The 14,516-nt window shown below is 49.9% G+C and overlaps 6 protein-coding genes across 6 annotated transcripts; 3 read left to right on the forward strand and 3 right to left on the reverse strand.

The window, feature by feature from the left end:
• Positions 1-2,404: 2,404 nt before the first annotated feature.
• Z518_07667 (uncharacterized protein) lies at positions 2,405-6,115 on the reverse strand (the record flags this gene model as incomplete). The annotated part of the gene is made up of 1 exon (XM_013415796.1): positions 2,405-6,115. The coding sequence occupies one exon, from the start codon at positions 6,113-6,115 to the stop codon at positions 2,405-2,407; it is 3,711 nt and encodes a 1,236-aa protein (XP_013271250.1).
• A 422-nt stretch (positions 6,116-6,537) lies between these two features.
• On the forward strand, positions 6,538-7,089 carry Z518_07668 (uncharacterized protein; the record flags this gene model as incomplete). Its single annotated transcript, XM_013415797.1, has 1 exon — positions 6,538-7,089. The coding sequence occupies one exon, from the start codon at positions 6,538-6,540 to the stop codon at positions 7,087-7,089; it is 552 nt and encodes a 183-aa protein (XP_013271251.1).
• A 325-nt stretch (positions 7,090-7,414) lies between these two features.
• On the reverse strand, positions 7,415-9,740 carry Z518_07669 (uncharacterized protein; the record flags this gene model as incomplete). The annotated part of the gene is made up of 2 exons (XM_013415798.1): positions 7,415-9,603; positions 9,689-9,740. 2 exons carry the CDS (start codon positions 9,738-9,740, stop codon positions 7,415-7,417), a joined length of 2,241 nt encoding a protein of 746 aa, XP_013271252.1.
• Positions 9,741-10,123: 383 nt separating this feature from the next.
• Positions 10,124-10,714, forward strand: Z518_07670 (uncharacterized protein; the record flags this gene model as incomplete). Its single annotated transcript, XM_013415799.1, has 2 exons — positions 10,124-10,421; positions 10,566-10,714. 2 exons carry the CDS (start codon positions 10,124-10,126, stop codon positions 10,712-10,714), a joined length of 447 nt encoding a protein of 148 aa, XP_013271253.1.
• Positions 10,715-11,066: 352 nt separating this feature from the next.
• On the reverse strand, positions 11,067-12,902 carry Z518_07671 (uncharacterized protein; the record flags this gene model as incomplete). Its single annotated transcript, XM_013415800.1, has 1 exon — positions 11,067-12,902. One exon carries the CDS (start codon positions 12,900-12,902, stop codon positions 11,067-11,069), a length of 1,836 nt encoding a protein of 611 aa, XP_013271254.1.
• Positions 12,903-13,329: 427 nt separating this feature from the next.
• On the forward strand, positions 13,330-14,466 carry Z518_07672 (uncharacterized protein; the record flags this gene model as incomplete). The annotated part of the gene is made up of 2 exons (XM_013415801.1): positions 13,330-13,397; positions 13,530-14,466. The coding sequence occupies 2 exons, from the start codon at positions 13,330-13,332 to the stop codon at positions 14,464-14,466; spliced, it is 1,005 nt and encodes a 334-aa protein (XP_013271255.1).
• Positions 14,467-14,516: the final 50 nt, after the last annotated feature.

Here is a 14,516-nt window from a genome sequence, read left to right on the forward strand (position 1 = left end):
TCGACATGGAGGAAACGAAACTCTTTTCAGTCAGGACGCTGGGGCGGGAATTGTGCTGCCTTATGGCGGTCAGCTACTAGTAGGCGGATAGAGGGTCGTCTCGTGAATAAGGGACGTGTTTCTCGTTCAAGGATTAGTGGAGTCTGAGTCAGGCATTTTGAGCCGAATCAAGGGACTGGTGTTGGTGTCGCTGCTGGAATGGCCATCGAACTAGCACATTCGGTGGTTCGGAGAAGAAATCCAAGCAATCGGTGGCGACAGCATTTTGTTGATGAATGTGATTGATGGGCTGATCAATGGAACAAGTAAAGCGGACTTTTACTTTTGATAGTTTGACGTGGGCGTGTAGCTGCTGGACCAAATCATTCGCCCCGAATAACTTGGAACCGCTGTAGTTCGATTTTTCCGCCCACATCTGAGCCGCCCCATCAGGCGCCTTTTAAACATTTAGCCACCACCGAATAGAGGCCCGAGGCATTTCTTGGCCGACCAGCTGCAGGCCGCTCACCTAAACTAGATGTTGAAGGATTTCATACGGCGAGGCTCACCAATAAAAGCCTCGAATCCACGAAGGCCATATAATATCAATTGCCTCAGTGTAGTTCGTAACCACAAGGATGGAGTCCCGAACCCTGGCTTTCATGTTCTTTCAGGGTCTGTCTTCATTCAGCCTCGCCAATACCCATTTATTGATGAGTTGCCCAGTAGCGAGTTCATCATAGATTCCAAATGCCGATCCATAGGTATAGCGTCGTGAGTCTCTCCAGGCGCCTCAAGATAAGATATTCCATGTTGGGATTATTGACCGGGAATTGGAATATTGATCTCAGCATGTGATCAGATACAAGAAAAGGGGCGAAGCGACGAATCGACCCAGCCAATTACTTGCGCTCGTCTTTCTCAACGATGGTCCGAATATCCATCCACCAGAAAAGCATTTGCCCCGGTAATGACAGCCTAGTAGCTGACCTTGATGCCCTTCCACCAGCTGGCCAGTGCGTCTTTGGGTTGAATACAATTGTCCTTGGGACTGGTTGCCATGAAATTGTTGGACCACACCTTCAACGTTGCCGGATCGAGGGCGTCTTTCCCGTAATTCTTTTTGAAAGCTGGTGCATCTTGGCCGAAGGTGACTCAGGGGGGCACAAGAAGCGCACAATCCAGTTCTCTGGACAGAGAGACGCTTGAAATGGCGGGATTTGGATGTGACAGGTGCCCGAGAGGAGCAACTGCGAGATTCCTGCGAGCGGAATTATCACCGATAAGGATCTAGATGTCCAGAAATAGCTCATCAACCTATAAGGTCAGAGTCAACGAGTTCATGATAGTAAATTCTACCTGTGAGGGTTTTAGTACAGAATTCAACAAATAATTCCAAACGGCAACTCCTTGTTCAAATTGTGTTGGATACGACGCATGGGGAGTAAGATCTGTTTTCGAGATCAGCCTGTGCCGTCACAGAAATCAGAGTTATATCAACATATTCGAGGACCATGGCGCGAAGCTCTGTGCCTTTTTGACGAGCAGGCTTGATCAGATCCAGAGAAGATGGAAGTGTTGAGGTGCAGCGGGAAAAGCGTGTCCTCCGCCTGTAAATAAACGTCAGCGGAATGCATTGGAATCCAATAAATTGAGGCAGTTACAATGGTAGCGCTCTCACAGACATCAGGGCAGTCATGATAGAGTAAGTCATCGAGCCTTGTGGCCCCCTAAAAACACACCCACCAAAAACAAAAGTGGAAGAAAAGACTATCAATGCATCTGATGAACTTTGACCAGAGGGAAAGGCGTTCTCCACGTCGCTTGTAGTCTTTGGGTGCCTCCTGCCCTCTGGTCCGATCATTGCGGAGGAACGCAACTAACATGAAGCATACGGCCACGAGAATTATCATGAGAGGCTCGACTATGATGGATTCGAGTGATCTGTGCCACCAAAGTGGAGAGGAAACATGCAACTGGTCCCATTCGATTGGGAATATAAATTACGTTACTTTTGCAACACCTAAGACGAAGTGAAGGATCAACTTGTACACGAAGTTAGCACTAGAGGGTTCCCTACACAGGACATCGAAGTCGCTCCGTTCCTGTCTTGGAAGCGGGTGCTGCGGCCAGATAACGCGAAGGATCTCTTCAATAGCTAGAGTGTGCACCTTCTTTTAGAAGTAGGGATATAAATGCAATTGGTTTCGTGTAGAAGGATTTAGGGAGCTTGATAAGCATTCTTTTTCCCCTTTCAAGGGCCAAGGCTGTTGATGTAACGGTTTAGCTCTGTCTACGCTGTATGACAGCACTGACTTCTCTGTTCATTGTGAGACGCCCCATCCCGCAGGTTAATCTTCCAACGCTGGTATCGAGTAAGCTTGGTCAATCTCAATCCCCTCGTGACATTTTCCTTCGGCCACTTTCATGACAAGTCGAATCCTGCTCCTGAATTGACCGCATACAAGAGTTTCTCCTTCAATGTCTTGATGTCTCCATATCTCGGCAACTTGAGGAGATTCACACATGTGCTGGTGCTTGGTAGACGCTCTTGATCTTCACTTGAATCACGAATACTGAATTTCGGGTTCAAATGGCTGAAGCCAAGCAGAGGTGCTCTGGGAGTACTGGTGACAAATTTGAGAACCTTTCTCCTATCTTCGTCATCCATGTCTTGAAGAGCTTTCCAAAACAATTGGATTGTTGGATGTTCAAGGCCGTCATCACCAATCGTGTACAATCCACCGTATTGTGTGTTTCGGCGCAGATCAGCAATATCCAACTCAGAATTATCCCCACCAACGAGTTTCTGTAGCTCTTTCTGATTGAACATGGCAAGCCACATGGGCTGGATAATCTGTCCCAGGCCCTTAAGGAAAGCGTCGGTGACAGCTTTGGGCTGCTGTTGCAGTTTGTATCTCACAACGCGATCAATGTACAATAGTCGATTGGTGTTTGTGACTGGGATATTGGAGCCGTTTGGCATTAGTTCTGTGGTGACGGTGTGAGTGACCTCTTTTCCGTTCTCATTCCCCACAGTAAGCGTGTCTGTGACGGTGAAATCGAGTGAGAAGTCTGCCTCAACATCGCCAGGGTAGTTCTTGAGCTTCAAGAGACCGTGGTATAGTTCCTCATCGTATTCTCTGACGTCGTTGATGGTCGCACGATATGCAGACTCATTCGACCCAACAGTGGTACCACCAGTCAATGCCCATTTCAGCAGAAAGAACCCAGCAAAGTTGACATCAATCAGAATCCCTTCGTACAAACACTTTCCAACGACGCGGCCAAGAAATTGGAAACGTCGAAGAAATTCAGCCATAGGGGAATCGAAATTCTCAGTGTGTGGCTTTCTGCCTGCACGTTTGAAGTATTCTGCTGTCTCTTGATAGATCAGAGGATTGGGGTAGAGATATCGCTGAGCATTCTCCTTGAACATGTTCATACCGGCGTTAGGATCAAAGGCTTCACTGGTCACACTCATCAAAAATTCTTTGGTAACACCACCGCCGTCGATGCCAGCTTCTGGAGCCCCGAATTTATCGATGAAAGTGATTTGAATCGGCTCTTTGAGTCCTTCTCCAAGAGGGTAGAAAGCTTCGTATGCATCTTCAAACACGCTTTCTCGATGAATTTCAGCATGATGCCGGCTTATAATATCAAGTGCTCTGGGTCGGCCGTCAGGACCGTGTCCTGGTGTGTTGGTAGCGATGAACATTCGCCAAGTATCAGGGTCGACGGCTCCGTCACGTCTTCTGATTTGGTCACGGTAGACAAACTCGCGGAAGATTTGGACTCTAGTTTCAAAAGGTATGAAGAATGGTAAATTTCGGAGGATTTCGAGGCGAGGTGCCAGGGACTCGAGCTGTCTTTTCTTTCTGGCCTGCAGTCGTTGGCGTTCTATTCGCTCTGCTTGTCGTGAAGCTCTTGATCGGGGTGTATGTGATGGGCGAATACCAAACATACTGCTCAGCAGAGCTTCTGACGCTCCCGAGCCAATCGGCACAGCCATCTCGGTGGTTTTATCGAAATCTTCTTCCTCTTCGTCTCTGTCCTCCTCGTCCGCAAGCTCATGTCTCTTCTCCTCCTCGGCCACCACAGCGGGGATGAAGCCAGTCATATTGACTTGGTCCGTCATCAGCCAATGATTGGCAGGGACGAAAGAACGCCTCGAGTCTCTTTCGTGCAGCATTCTTAGCAGACCTGTGACCAGGCCTTTCAAATAGCTTTGAGAAACACCATTCCCAGTCAATGTCTGCTGTTTCTTTTCTGTTGATTTGGTGGTTGAATGAGTAGGATTTCCAAACAGAGCCAATATATCAGTCTCTTCCTCAGCTTCGTTGCTCTCGACCAGATCCGCTGCATGCCAGTACAAGGTGAACGCTAGGTTCTTGAGGAAGGTGGTCATCAGCGCCACATCCTCCAGAGGGAGTGCTCCCTTGCGTGATATCAAGCTCGTAGCAACAGGGCCCGAGCCGAAAGCATGTGACCTGTCCAGAGCGAAGAAGTCATCATCATCCATGAACTTCAAGACAAAGGTGTAAAGCTCTAAGAAGAGCAGAATGATCCGCCATTCATCTCGCCAAAGCGCAATCTCAGCCTTGGAGATGGGAGCCTGACCGATCTGGTTTGTTTCTGGAGACGCTTCTCTTAATAGAGACAGCACATTCCGATGATTCTGAATAGCTTTCTTGAAAACATTCGTCGTCCGTGCTGTGCTCCAGAAGTACTGGATCGTTGACACGTCTGTGTCTTCCATTGATCGGACCGAGCCTTGATACAGAAACATTCGGACGTTCTGCGCTTTGGACGGAAATGCTCTCAACAAGGCAACTGCAAAATTTGCCAGCCGCTTCGCAGAATTGAATTCCGATCTTTCGTAATTTGCGAGTGAAGCCATGGGTCTATCCATTTCCTGCAACACTTCTCGAACATTGTCTTGCTGGGGTATTCTCGAGACCATCTCCCGTGCAAATGCTGGTAAGGGCTCGATAGCGTTGTTGCCGTCGCCGAACATTGGTTGATCGACTTGATCGAACCTTTCTGCGATCTCATTTGCGCACTGTCCCAAAAGTGCGGATATCGCTTCGATGTATGAGTTCTGTCCAGCATAGCCCTTCTGCAGAGAATCATGCATATAAATGAGATGAGCCATCTGCCACATGAGTTGGGTCGTCTTTAAGGCTTGCTTTTGGTCGCCGTCCACATCCTCGATTTCCTTCGTGATCGCCGTCGAGAGTTCGTCCAAATCTAAAGCTGTCGCAATCTCCTTCAAAGTTTCTAAATTTCTCGAGAAGGAGTCTTGACCTAAGACCTTGACTGCGAAGGAGGCGTACGCTGGTAAGCTTTGGGTCTGAGACGACGTCAGTAGAGCAATTATCGCTTGCTTCGTGCACTGCTGCCAAGGTTCGTCCTTTTGTGTTTGCATCACTAACACTATGACGTCGAAGTATGATGAAGAACATCTAGCCATCTCATCTGGCACTATTCTGCAGAGCAAAGCGATCATCTTTAACAATCGAGGTCCATACCCATTCATCGCCAGTGTTGAGTCACAGTTGACTGCACTCCTCAGATGCCGTGCGGCTATTAAGCCAAGTGTCGAAAAGCTTCTTCTCCAGACGTCATCGAGATCGAGTTGTGATAGTCCTGAAATAGTGTGTTGAAGTGCCTCTCCGAGATAGACCAGTCTGAGGGTATCTGTCTTATCTCTCACCTTGTGTTGCCTGAACTCTTGGAACTGAATTAGCAGTCGTATCTGCTTGAGTAATTCCGTCGAGTCTTCATAATCAGGGACCTCGCCATCTGTATCGAGGAAGGTCCCATAATCAAGTTGCGCTGATGATCCTAATCTCTTCTGCTCATTCTCATCCCAGATATGTCTCCAGTGTGATTTCTGCTTTCTTCGACTTGAATGACCCCGCCATAATTTCTGTATCCGTTTCGTAGCATTTAGTCTTTCTCTTTCATTTTGTCTTTTCACCCGATCTGCCTGAGCTTGAGCGACTGGGTTGGGGGAACCTGAGGGATTGCCCAGTCCCGGTCTTGACAGCGCAGCCCATGGGTTTGAAGTATTTCGGCCAGAGAGATTGACCTGTCGTGTCTTGCGCGAACTTCCTGTAAATGATTGGTACATCGTTCAAGACGCCGTCGTGAGTTATTGGGAGGGGTGCGGCATGAGGTTGGACAGTAAGGTTAGCGGCGAAGGAGGAGAAATCAGAAATCACGTTAACGAGGTTGAGCGCGAAATGAAGTCTAGCACATGGCCAGGCGGTGTCGATACGGTAATGATCTGGATGCACACACGCCCTGTCACCAAAACATAGAAATATGAATGTCCAACCCACAAGGGGCAAGAGCCAGAAATGAATGGAAAGTAAATGACGCTTTGGTTGCAAGGCTGACCTAATTTCCATTCTGCCTGGCGGCCATGCGGAGATATGCTCCATCGTTCGTAGATCTCCACTTGTACGGAGTTCAATGCCTTTGTGGCGAACATTGCAATTCTGCCCGTTCAAACCTTTTGTTAAATCCAATTTATTGCGTGAAGATCACAACATGTCCAACGACATCCTCACGCAACTACAAACCTGCTATGATCAACTACTGACCCAATTTTTCTCAACCATAAGCTACCTCTCGCAGCGGCATCCATTGATTGCCCCCGCTCCAGATCCTAGTGACCCTTTCACCAACCCTCCTTCGGCCACGCTAGCAACTCAGACCCCTGGAGCAGAGAATGCGCAGACACACGGCTCGGCCATCGTTCCGGGGTTAGAAGACACAGAACGCTCTGCATATCCTTTGCGGCCCGTAGCGCCACAAGTGTTTGCAAACGCGCAGCGTGAATTGGCGGAAGATCTTGTACAAAAAGGCCAGCAGATCGAGCGGCTGATATCGCGACTACCAGGGATTGGGAAAGGGAAAGAGCAGCAGGCAGAAGAGATCAGAGAACTGGTAGAAAAAGTGCGGGAGATGGAGGAGAGGAGGAGGGAAAAGAGACGGGAGATGAAGGAATACGTGAGGCGACTGGATGAGGTGATCATGGGTATGTCTGAGAGTGTTTCTTTCGAGGACATGAATGGGCATGGGCTTGGGAATGGGACCTGAAGCTAGGGGACTAAACAGAGCAATCAGGGGCCATCCAACAAGTCGGAGGAGTGGCTCCCGCTTCGGATACTACTGCGCATCGTTTGATTTGGGGGGAGAGGGAAGAAAGAAAGACGTCGTCAATTTTCTCTCCCCATGTTGGCGGGAAACCTTCAGCAACACTCCCGGCAACGTGAAGGCTTGAAACAACCGACATTCGGTGACGGGATAGCATGGTAAACTTATCCATTTACCACTGATTGAAAGAAGCCGCCAACAAGGAAAGTCATTGAGGCAGCGCATCCATACTCAGCATTCTCAGATGCTATCAAAGGGTTCCGACTTCTCATACCATCATACTCCGTCGCCGATTTGCAATCTTCTCAGCTCTTGAGTCCGCCTGTGCACTTGTGACCGTACTGGTTCCGGTCCCCTCAGGCGCATTCACATCATTGGTTTTTCTTTTTAAGTTGGAACTGACGCTGCTTGACCGCTTCAATTCCTTGCCAGAGGCAAAGTGAGCAGGATCGGTCCGCAAACTCGCCGCTGAGCTGGGTGTGGGAAGAGGCGTGTTTGAATGAGAGCTTGAACTGGACGTAGTCGGAGCAGTGCCAACCATGGAGGAATCTCCAGAGTCAGAACCAGCATATATCGATGAAGATGAATGTTGAGCAGAATGCCTCCTTCCAAGAGCACCCGCAGAGGTTTTCCGTTTTGATCCTGTTGCTGTTGTGGCCGCCTTCGTCCCATCTTTGGCCATGATTGGAGCTTTCGGTTCTGCAATCGGTGAAGAACTAGGCGGGTCAAAAATCTTCAGCCGGTCGACTGCCTTTTCGAGATCATCGCTGTAGGTTTGCTCTCTGGGGTTCTTTGGGTCTCGGGGCCACTCGATCTTCGTTTGGTCTCTGTCACGATCTTTGTCTTTCCTCTCCTTATCCCGCAAGGGACTTGCTGGCTCATCTTTCTTGCTTGACATGGAATAAGGTAATTCCTTCCACCTGTCTCCACCACTCACGCCCTTCTCGTGTTTGACTTTGGTTGGTCCACTTTGTTCTTCAACTTCTTTTGGCCCGTCTGACTTGGCACGTTCCGTTTTCGGCACTCTGGTGGTTGTGGCCGCTGCAGGATTGTCTTTATTTTTCTCTATTCCCTCTACCGCTCCAACCAGTTCTTTGCCTGGTCTTCTCATCTTGTCCCTCAAATTCGGTTCCGCATAACTAACGGCTGCTCGAGCACGGCGGGAACCCCGGCCAATACTGCCATTCAAGACATCCTCAACCGAGTTAAGGATCGCGGCCTCTTTCGGCTGAGGAGCCGTTCGGGAAGAGGGTTCGCTTGAGATAGGCGACAGAACATCTTCTCCTGACGCGGCTGGAGTTTTGGGAGGGATATCGTTTGTTTCCTGCTGGTCGCTCGGCTCCGGGGCAGCTTCATGTGTCTCGAGCTGAGAGGGCAGATTAGATCCTCGAGCTGGTCTGGTAGCGTCTGGTTGTTGCTGGTTTTCCGCATCCCTTTCAAGGGCGGACAGCTTCTCCGAAATATGAACTCTTCTTTTTGCTGGCGAATTCGTGCTCTTGGGGGCAAGGATCTTCCTCACGCCAGCTGCTGTCTTCTCCGGAGACTGACTTTCTGTCCCTACAGGTTTCTCGTTCTCTCGGCCCGGCGGCCTTGTAAACCTCGACGATTTCTTGCCCGCAGTTCCGTTGTTCCAGATATCTTGTCTCCGCTGGAAGATAAACCCGTCATTTTCGCTAGACTGCTGGATGACTGGTTCATCGAGCTCGGATACATCTAGTTTCCGTTTTGCGCCAGATTTCAAGAGCTGTTGAGCCCGCCTTTCCGGCAAAGAAGTCTCTGAGGCTTCTTCGGTGGGCATATCCTGTAGGAGAGCACTCGTTCGACGTTTTCGTCTCCTCTCCAAAGTTGGCAGCAGCGGCGCCATGTCCACGTTATTCTCTTCCTCAGGCATCTCAGTAGCAACTGATTCCGGAACATCAAAATGTGCCATTGGCGGAGGTCCCAACTCCGGCGACTCAGATGCTTGTTGTATGGCTTCCTCATCCCGAATCGCCATGACTTCTGCACTTTCCAGCGTCCGCCGAGGATAGAGCTTGTCTTCTTGAATGACAGGCAATCTTCCATCATGCGATTCTTCCCTTTCGTCGGCCAACGCTTCCCTCATAGACTGCCGATACCTCCAATCTTGTTCCGTGAGACTTTTGGAGTTGTCCAATCGACTTTTTCGCCTTCCTTTCCTCGTTATTTTCTCAGGTATATCCCCCATCTCCACGATCAGCAACGATACCTCCTTCATCTTCTTCTCGAGTCTCTCCTTTATATCCAGAATCTCTCGATCCACATTGCTCGCATTGCGCCATCGTTCTGCCTCCACCTGTGCTGTGATCGCTTGCTCTCTGAGAGAAATATTTTCAGCGACCAGGCGAGAAATTTCGGTCTCGAGGTTGCGGATTCGTTGAGACTGTGTCGAGTTTACACGGGCGATCTCGCGGTTTTGCCGGATGAAGCGCCTTTTTACTGGTCGTTTCCAGCTGAGTTAGTATTCAAACACCATAGAAAACAGGGCAAAGTTTCCCCGGGTGTTGGTGTGGGCTGAACGTACAAGCATCGATACTCTCTGTAGGAGGAACAGGAGGGTCATTGAGTCTTGCCATGACAGCTCCTATTACTCTTTTCGTCGATGATTCTTCTGCGAAAGTTTCATGCCAAATTCAAGCATTGACAGTGTGAAAGAACAATTCAAGACGGAAGGGCGATTCTGTTGCGGTGCTCAATGACACCTGTAGCGCTCGAATCGGCGTTGTGCTCCTCTTAGCAATGTCAACAAATAAATCGCCGAACGCAGACAAAGCGCAGGGCTTGGCTCAGGAGCAGCCAATCCCAGACGCGTCCCGCGGTTGGGCTTCGCCGCGGCGGGCATATTGCCAATGCCAATATTGAACCAGAAAAAGATCTCAGAATATCGTCTAGGGCTTTTGATATCTCTGCAACAAGAGTATGAGCACTTCTGCAACAACTCGAACCTGATCCTAAAACCATGTCCTCCGCTCCCCGACCAACGAGCCTCTACTCCTCATCCAACACCAGCAATACTTCGGCTCTACGCCCATCTTCCCAACTCCAATCGCATTCACAATCAGCACTGCAGACGCGAATAAACGCGAAACGGACAGAGCTCGAGAACCTGCGACAACTACGAGATTTGAGCGCGAACCTCGCAGGCCAACTGGCGGCGCTAGAGCAGAAGCTGAGCACTCTGCGCAACGGAACACAGAGCGTGGCACTGGTTCTTGCGAACTGGGAGAATGTGCTCGGGGCGATTTCAATGGCTGCTAGTACGTGGACCGCCTTTTACTCTTCCCATCTCATTTCTTTATAATATACGTGATGGTAGATGGTGGACGTCATCCAGGATTCACGGTGATGTAGCGATCAACACTTTTAAAGGCGTGAAATGCTGATCCGTGTATGTACACTAGCGAAAATCCCGAAACCGCCGGACGAGCACGACGCGGATGCCCAAGGAAACGCAGAAACGGAGAGAAAAATGAATACGGACACGGTCCAGGAGCTTCCGGTGCCGCTTGTCAGGATACCAGTGCAATCAAAGACCGAGGACGGAGGCTGAAGATGCTGGACTAAGTTTGACTGCTCGAATATCTTCACATTGTATCTGCGCTTGACAGAACAGAACAGGATATGCTGGGGCCTACAGAAAGAACACAGTACTGGACAGGTGTAGTATCGTTTGGGTTCTAGCTAGGGCTATGAAAGCAGTATACCATGACGGGGTAAACGAATGACGACCACTTGCGGTTCAGACGCCAACACGTTCGGTCAATCTGAATCTGTATCCGACTTCCCATTCCACTATTTCCAAAGCTCACAACGAATAATTCCATTCCAACACCTTCGCTGGAGAGTAACAAGACTCAAACAATCCCACGCTTGACTCCAGTTCAATTAAATCCCCAGCAGAGTTACGGAGCAGCCACAGAGCTAGCTTGTGAATCTGCTTTTCCGGCCGCCAATTTTGCTGCAGCTTGCAGTGCCAACTTCTTTCTCTGTTTCTCTGCCCATTCTCGGCTGGCCTGTCTGCCACGTTCAGCCGCCTCAGTACGGGCTTTCCTGGCAGCTTCCTCTTTTGCCTTCCTCTCTTTCTCTAACCACTCAGTCTCGACTTTAGTTCGACCAAAGCCTCCTTCCTTACCCTTGGCTTTTTGTTGCGCAGCCTCTTGTTTGGTGACCGTGGACTTCTGTCCAGCCGTCAGTTGTAAAGATGGAACTCGTGACTTGGCCGTCGTGGACTTCTCGGTGACGCTGGTTGTCCGTCGGACACTTGAGTTTGGCTGCTTTGGGTCTGTGGTTGGCTTCGCACAAAATGACGACGGCCGTGGTCTCGGTTGAGAGGGACCAGGCTTGGGTGTTACGTTCTCTTTGCTTCCTCCACCGGTATAAACGCTCATTCTCGCCTGACTGGTCTTGTTCTCTCGTGGCACAACGCTTGGTCGAGACGTTCTTGTAGGTATAGGTCTAGCTTTGAAAGTCTTTCTCTCCTTCTCGGCCTCTTCTTCACGTCTCAGTCGCTCCTCTCTCTGAGCCTTGACCTTCGCTGAAATTGCCTCCCCAGGGAGGGAAAACGTTGGCTTTGTTGGCGGTTTTGCAGATTTCGCTGGGACAAATCCGGGTTTGCTGGTGGAAAGTGCTCTACTAGCCACACGCTTCGTGGTGGTGTCCTGGAGTGCTTTGGCTGGAGAGGTTGGCAATGACAGTGGTTGAGATGGAGCCGAAGACCCTCTAGACTTAACTTCATCAACGATCGGTTTCTTCGGTGGCTTTGTGACAACAGAGGCTTTGGTTGTTGGCTTAGGTACAGGTGCTCGAACAGTAGTCGGCTTGGATTGAATGGCTGCTCTGGCTGAAGGAACTGCTTTCGTGGGAGAAGCCCGAGAGTGCCTTGGGGGAAGGTGATCCGTCTTAGTCAGAGCCTTTGATGCCTTGGTGATCGATTGGGGACTGGGACGTGCAGGCGTATTCTTCGGAGACTTAACAAGGGAGTCAATCTTGAGTCCATCCAATACAGGCAATCGCTCCGATATCTTCTCAATGGCCTCTTCCAATGCATCTATCGCTTCGACAGAGTCTTCAATTCTTGGTGTATGCGACATGAGGTGGTTGGCGGCCCGGTTAGGTGATGTAGTAGCATCTGGGTAATTCTGCATCTTGCTAGGAGATCTGGTCTTAATTTTGTCGACAAATGAATCCTCAATGCTATCAGCTGGAGGGGTTGCACCTCCTTCCTCAGGTGTATGAATTAGGGGATCAAACTTGGGAGTTTTGGGTGGCTCGCGACCAGTGGAATCAGTCGAGTCAAGGGGTTGGACTTGTTCAGGTGTCGCGTCCACTGCATCTGCAGATGGCTGAGGCCAATTCGTTTCTTGCTCAATGGCAGGATCGTGAATATTAATCACGTCTGAGGATAGATTGTGGTCACTGTTCTTTGCTTCTTCCTTGACCCCCTGAGGTTCCTCAACCTCCTCTTCTCTACCAGAAAGTTCTTCTGTACCCCCTTTCTTGGTCTGTTTTCCTTTTCTCGTGCTCTTGGATTTCTCTATAGGTGCAGTTCGTTCGTCTTCGGCAACATCATTGGCAGTTGGGTGATTCTTGTAAGTGATGTCTTCTAGTGCTGGGCGGGAGAGATCCTGGTTCGTGCTGGGGTCTGCGGCGCCCTGTACGCTCTCCGCGTTGGCATCTTCGTGAATAAGGTGAGGTTCATCCTGAGCCTGAGCTCTCAAAGCAGCACGAGTCATACGCATGATAACAGAAAGATGAGATGTTCAACAATGGTTAGGGATCCGTTTGGGGGCCGGTTATGAATAGAAAACCAATTTGTGCTCTGCGAGATGAGTCGCGACACGTTGTGTTTGGAAGGACTGCTGCCCAGGTAACGAAGAGCTAGGCGGGCAGCCAGTGTAGCAGCCGCCCACTGCGCAGGCCAACACGTGATGACTGCGAACATGAGGGGCTCCAGCATACGACAACTCGTGCTTTCCCCATTTTCGTTTGGCTTCAGCCACTTGTTTCGACTTCACATGCTTGATCCAACGGATTAACCTCACCGGGTCAAACAATGGTTCATACTTTTCTTGCTCCCGAATGATCCCACGATAGAGATCTACGTAGGGTTTGCGAGCTCACAACCAGTCTCACAAATCCAAACCGAGTGTTAATATCCACCTCATTATGGCTCGAGCAAGAGCTGATACCGGGAATTTTCCCAAAGAGCCTCACTCTGTATCGCTGAAGGGTAGGTACAGGGTATCCAATCTCTTTTGCTATTACAAGTCAAGTAGGTATGCTATGTTGCTAATACAATTTAGTGCTAAGGTAGTTGCCGGGTATACTTGAAACCTCCAGTCCGTCGTTCTCATCCATAATTGTAGGCTTTCACGTCCGTCCCTAGCGCAGCAACATCCTTTGCCACGGGAAAGCGACACCAAGATACCTCACACAGCATCGCTGGCGTATCCGTCCAAGAATGCGGACCAAGATTTCATACTATCCAGCAATCTGGGCTTACCGCCTTCGTTCGGATCCGCCCACGTGGGAGAAACATTCTCTTGCGCATTATGTGCCAATAATGAGCTTTTGCCAGGGAAGACATTCAGAACAGTCTCAGGCACCAGGATCCTAGCAGAAATGCAGACTCCATCTCAGTCAGTGGCTTTAGATCTCCATCGTGCTGACACCGATGACAAAGATCAAACTGGGCCCGGTAACGCTTTGCAGAGAATTATCCGATTCGACCTGAAAGAAGAAGGCAACCATATTCTGGCCGTTAATGTCACATATACAGAAACCACATCAGGTGATGGCCAAGCTACCAGCGGCCGCGTCCGATCTTTTCGAAAACTGTACCAATTTCTCGCCCAGCCTTGTTTGAGTGTGCGGACTAAAGCGACAGAACTGGCGGCCGTTGAAATTCCCGACAAGAGTTACGGTCCATATGGTAGAGCCACGTTGGTCCGATACGTGTTGGAGGCTCAACTGGAAAATGTCTCAGATGCCGCAATTGTGCTTGAAGAGGCAAGGCTACAACCAAAGGCGCCGTTCAAGTCCACTTCGCTTAACTGGGATGCCGAAAAAGATAACGGCATTGCCTCAGAGAGTCCTGTCCTCAACCCTCGCGATGTAGCTCAAGTGGCATTTCTTGTTGAGCAGGAGCAAGGTGTTTCAGAAGGCCTGGAGGGCCTAAAAAACAGCATGAGGCGGGATGGGAGAGCGGTCCTTGGTCAGCTTGCGATTCAATGGCGTACTTCTATGGGCGAACGAGGCTCTCTCAGTACAGGAAATCTATTGACACGGCGTAGAGCACCCTAGAGGCCCTTGCTCTCGGATGGATTTTCGATCTGAAGGTGTGGTGTTAATAG

Source organism: Rhinocladiella mackenziei (assembly GCF_000835555.1).
Source record: "Rhinocladiella mackenziei CBS 650.93 unplaced genomic scaffold supercont1.5, whole genome shotgun sequence".
Taxonomy (NCBI): Eukaryota; Fungi; Ascomycota; class Eurotiomycetes; order Chaetothyriales; family Herpotrichiellaceae; genus Rhinocladiella; species Rhinocladiella mackenziei.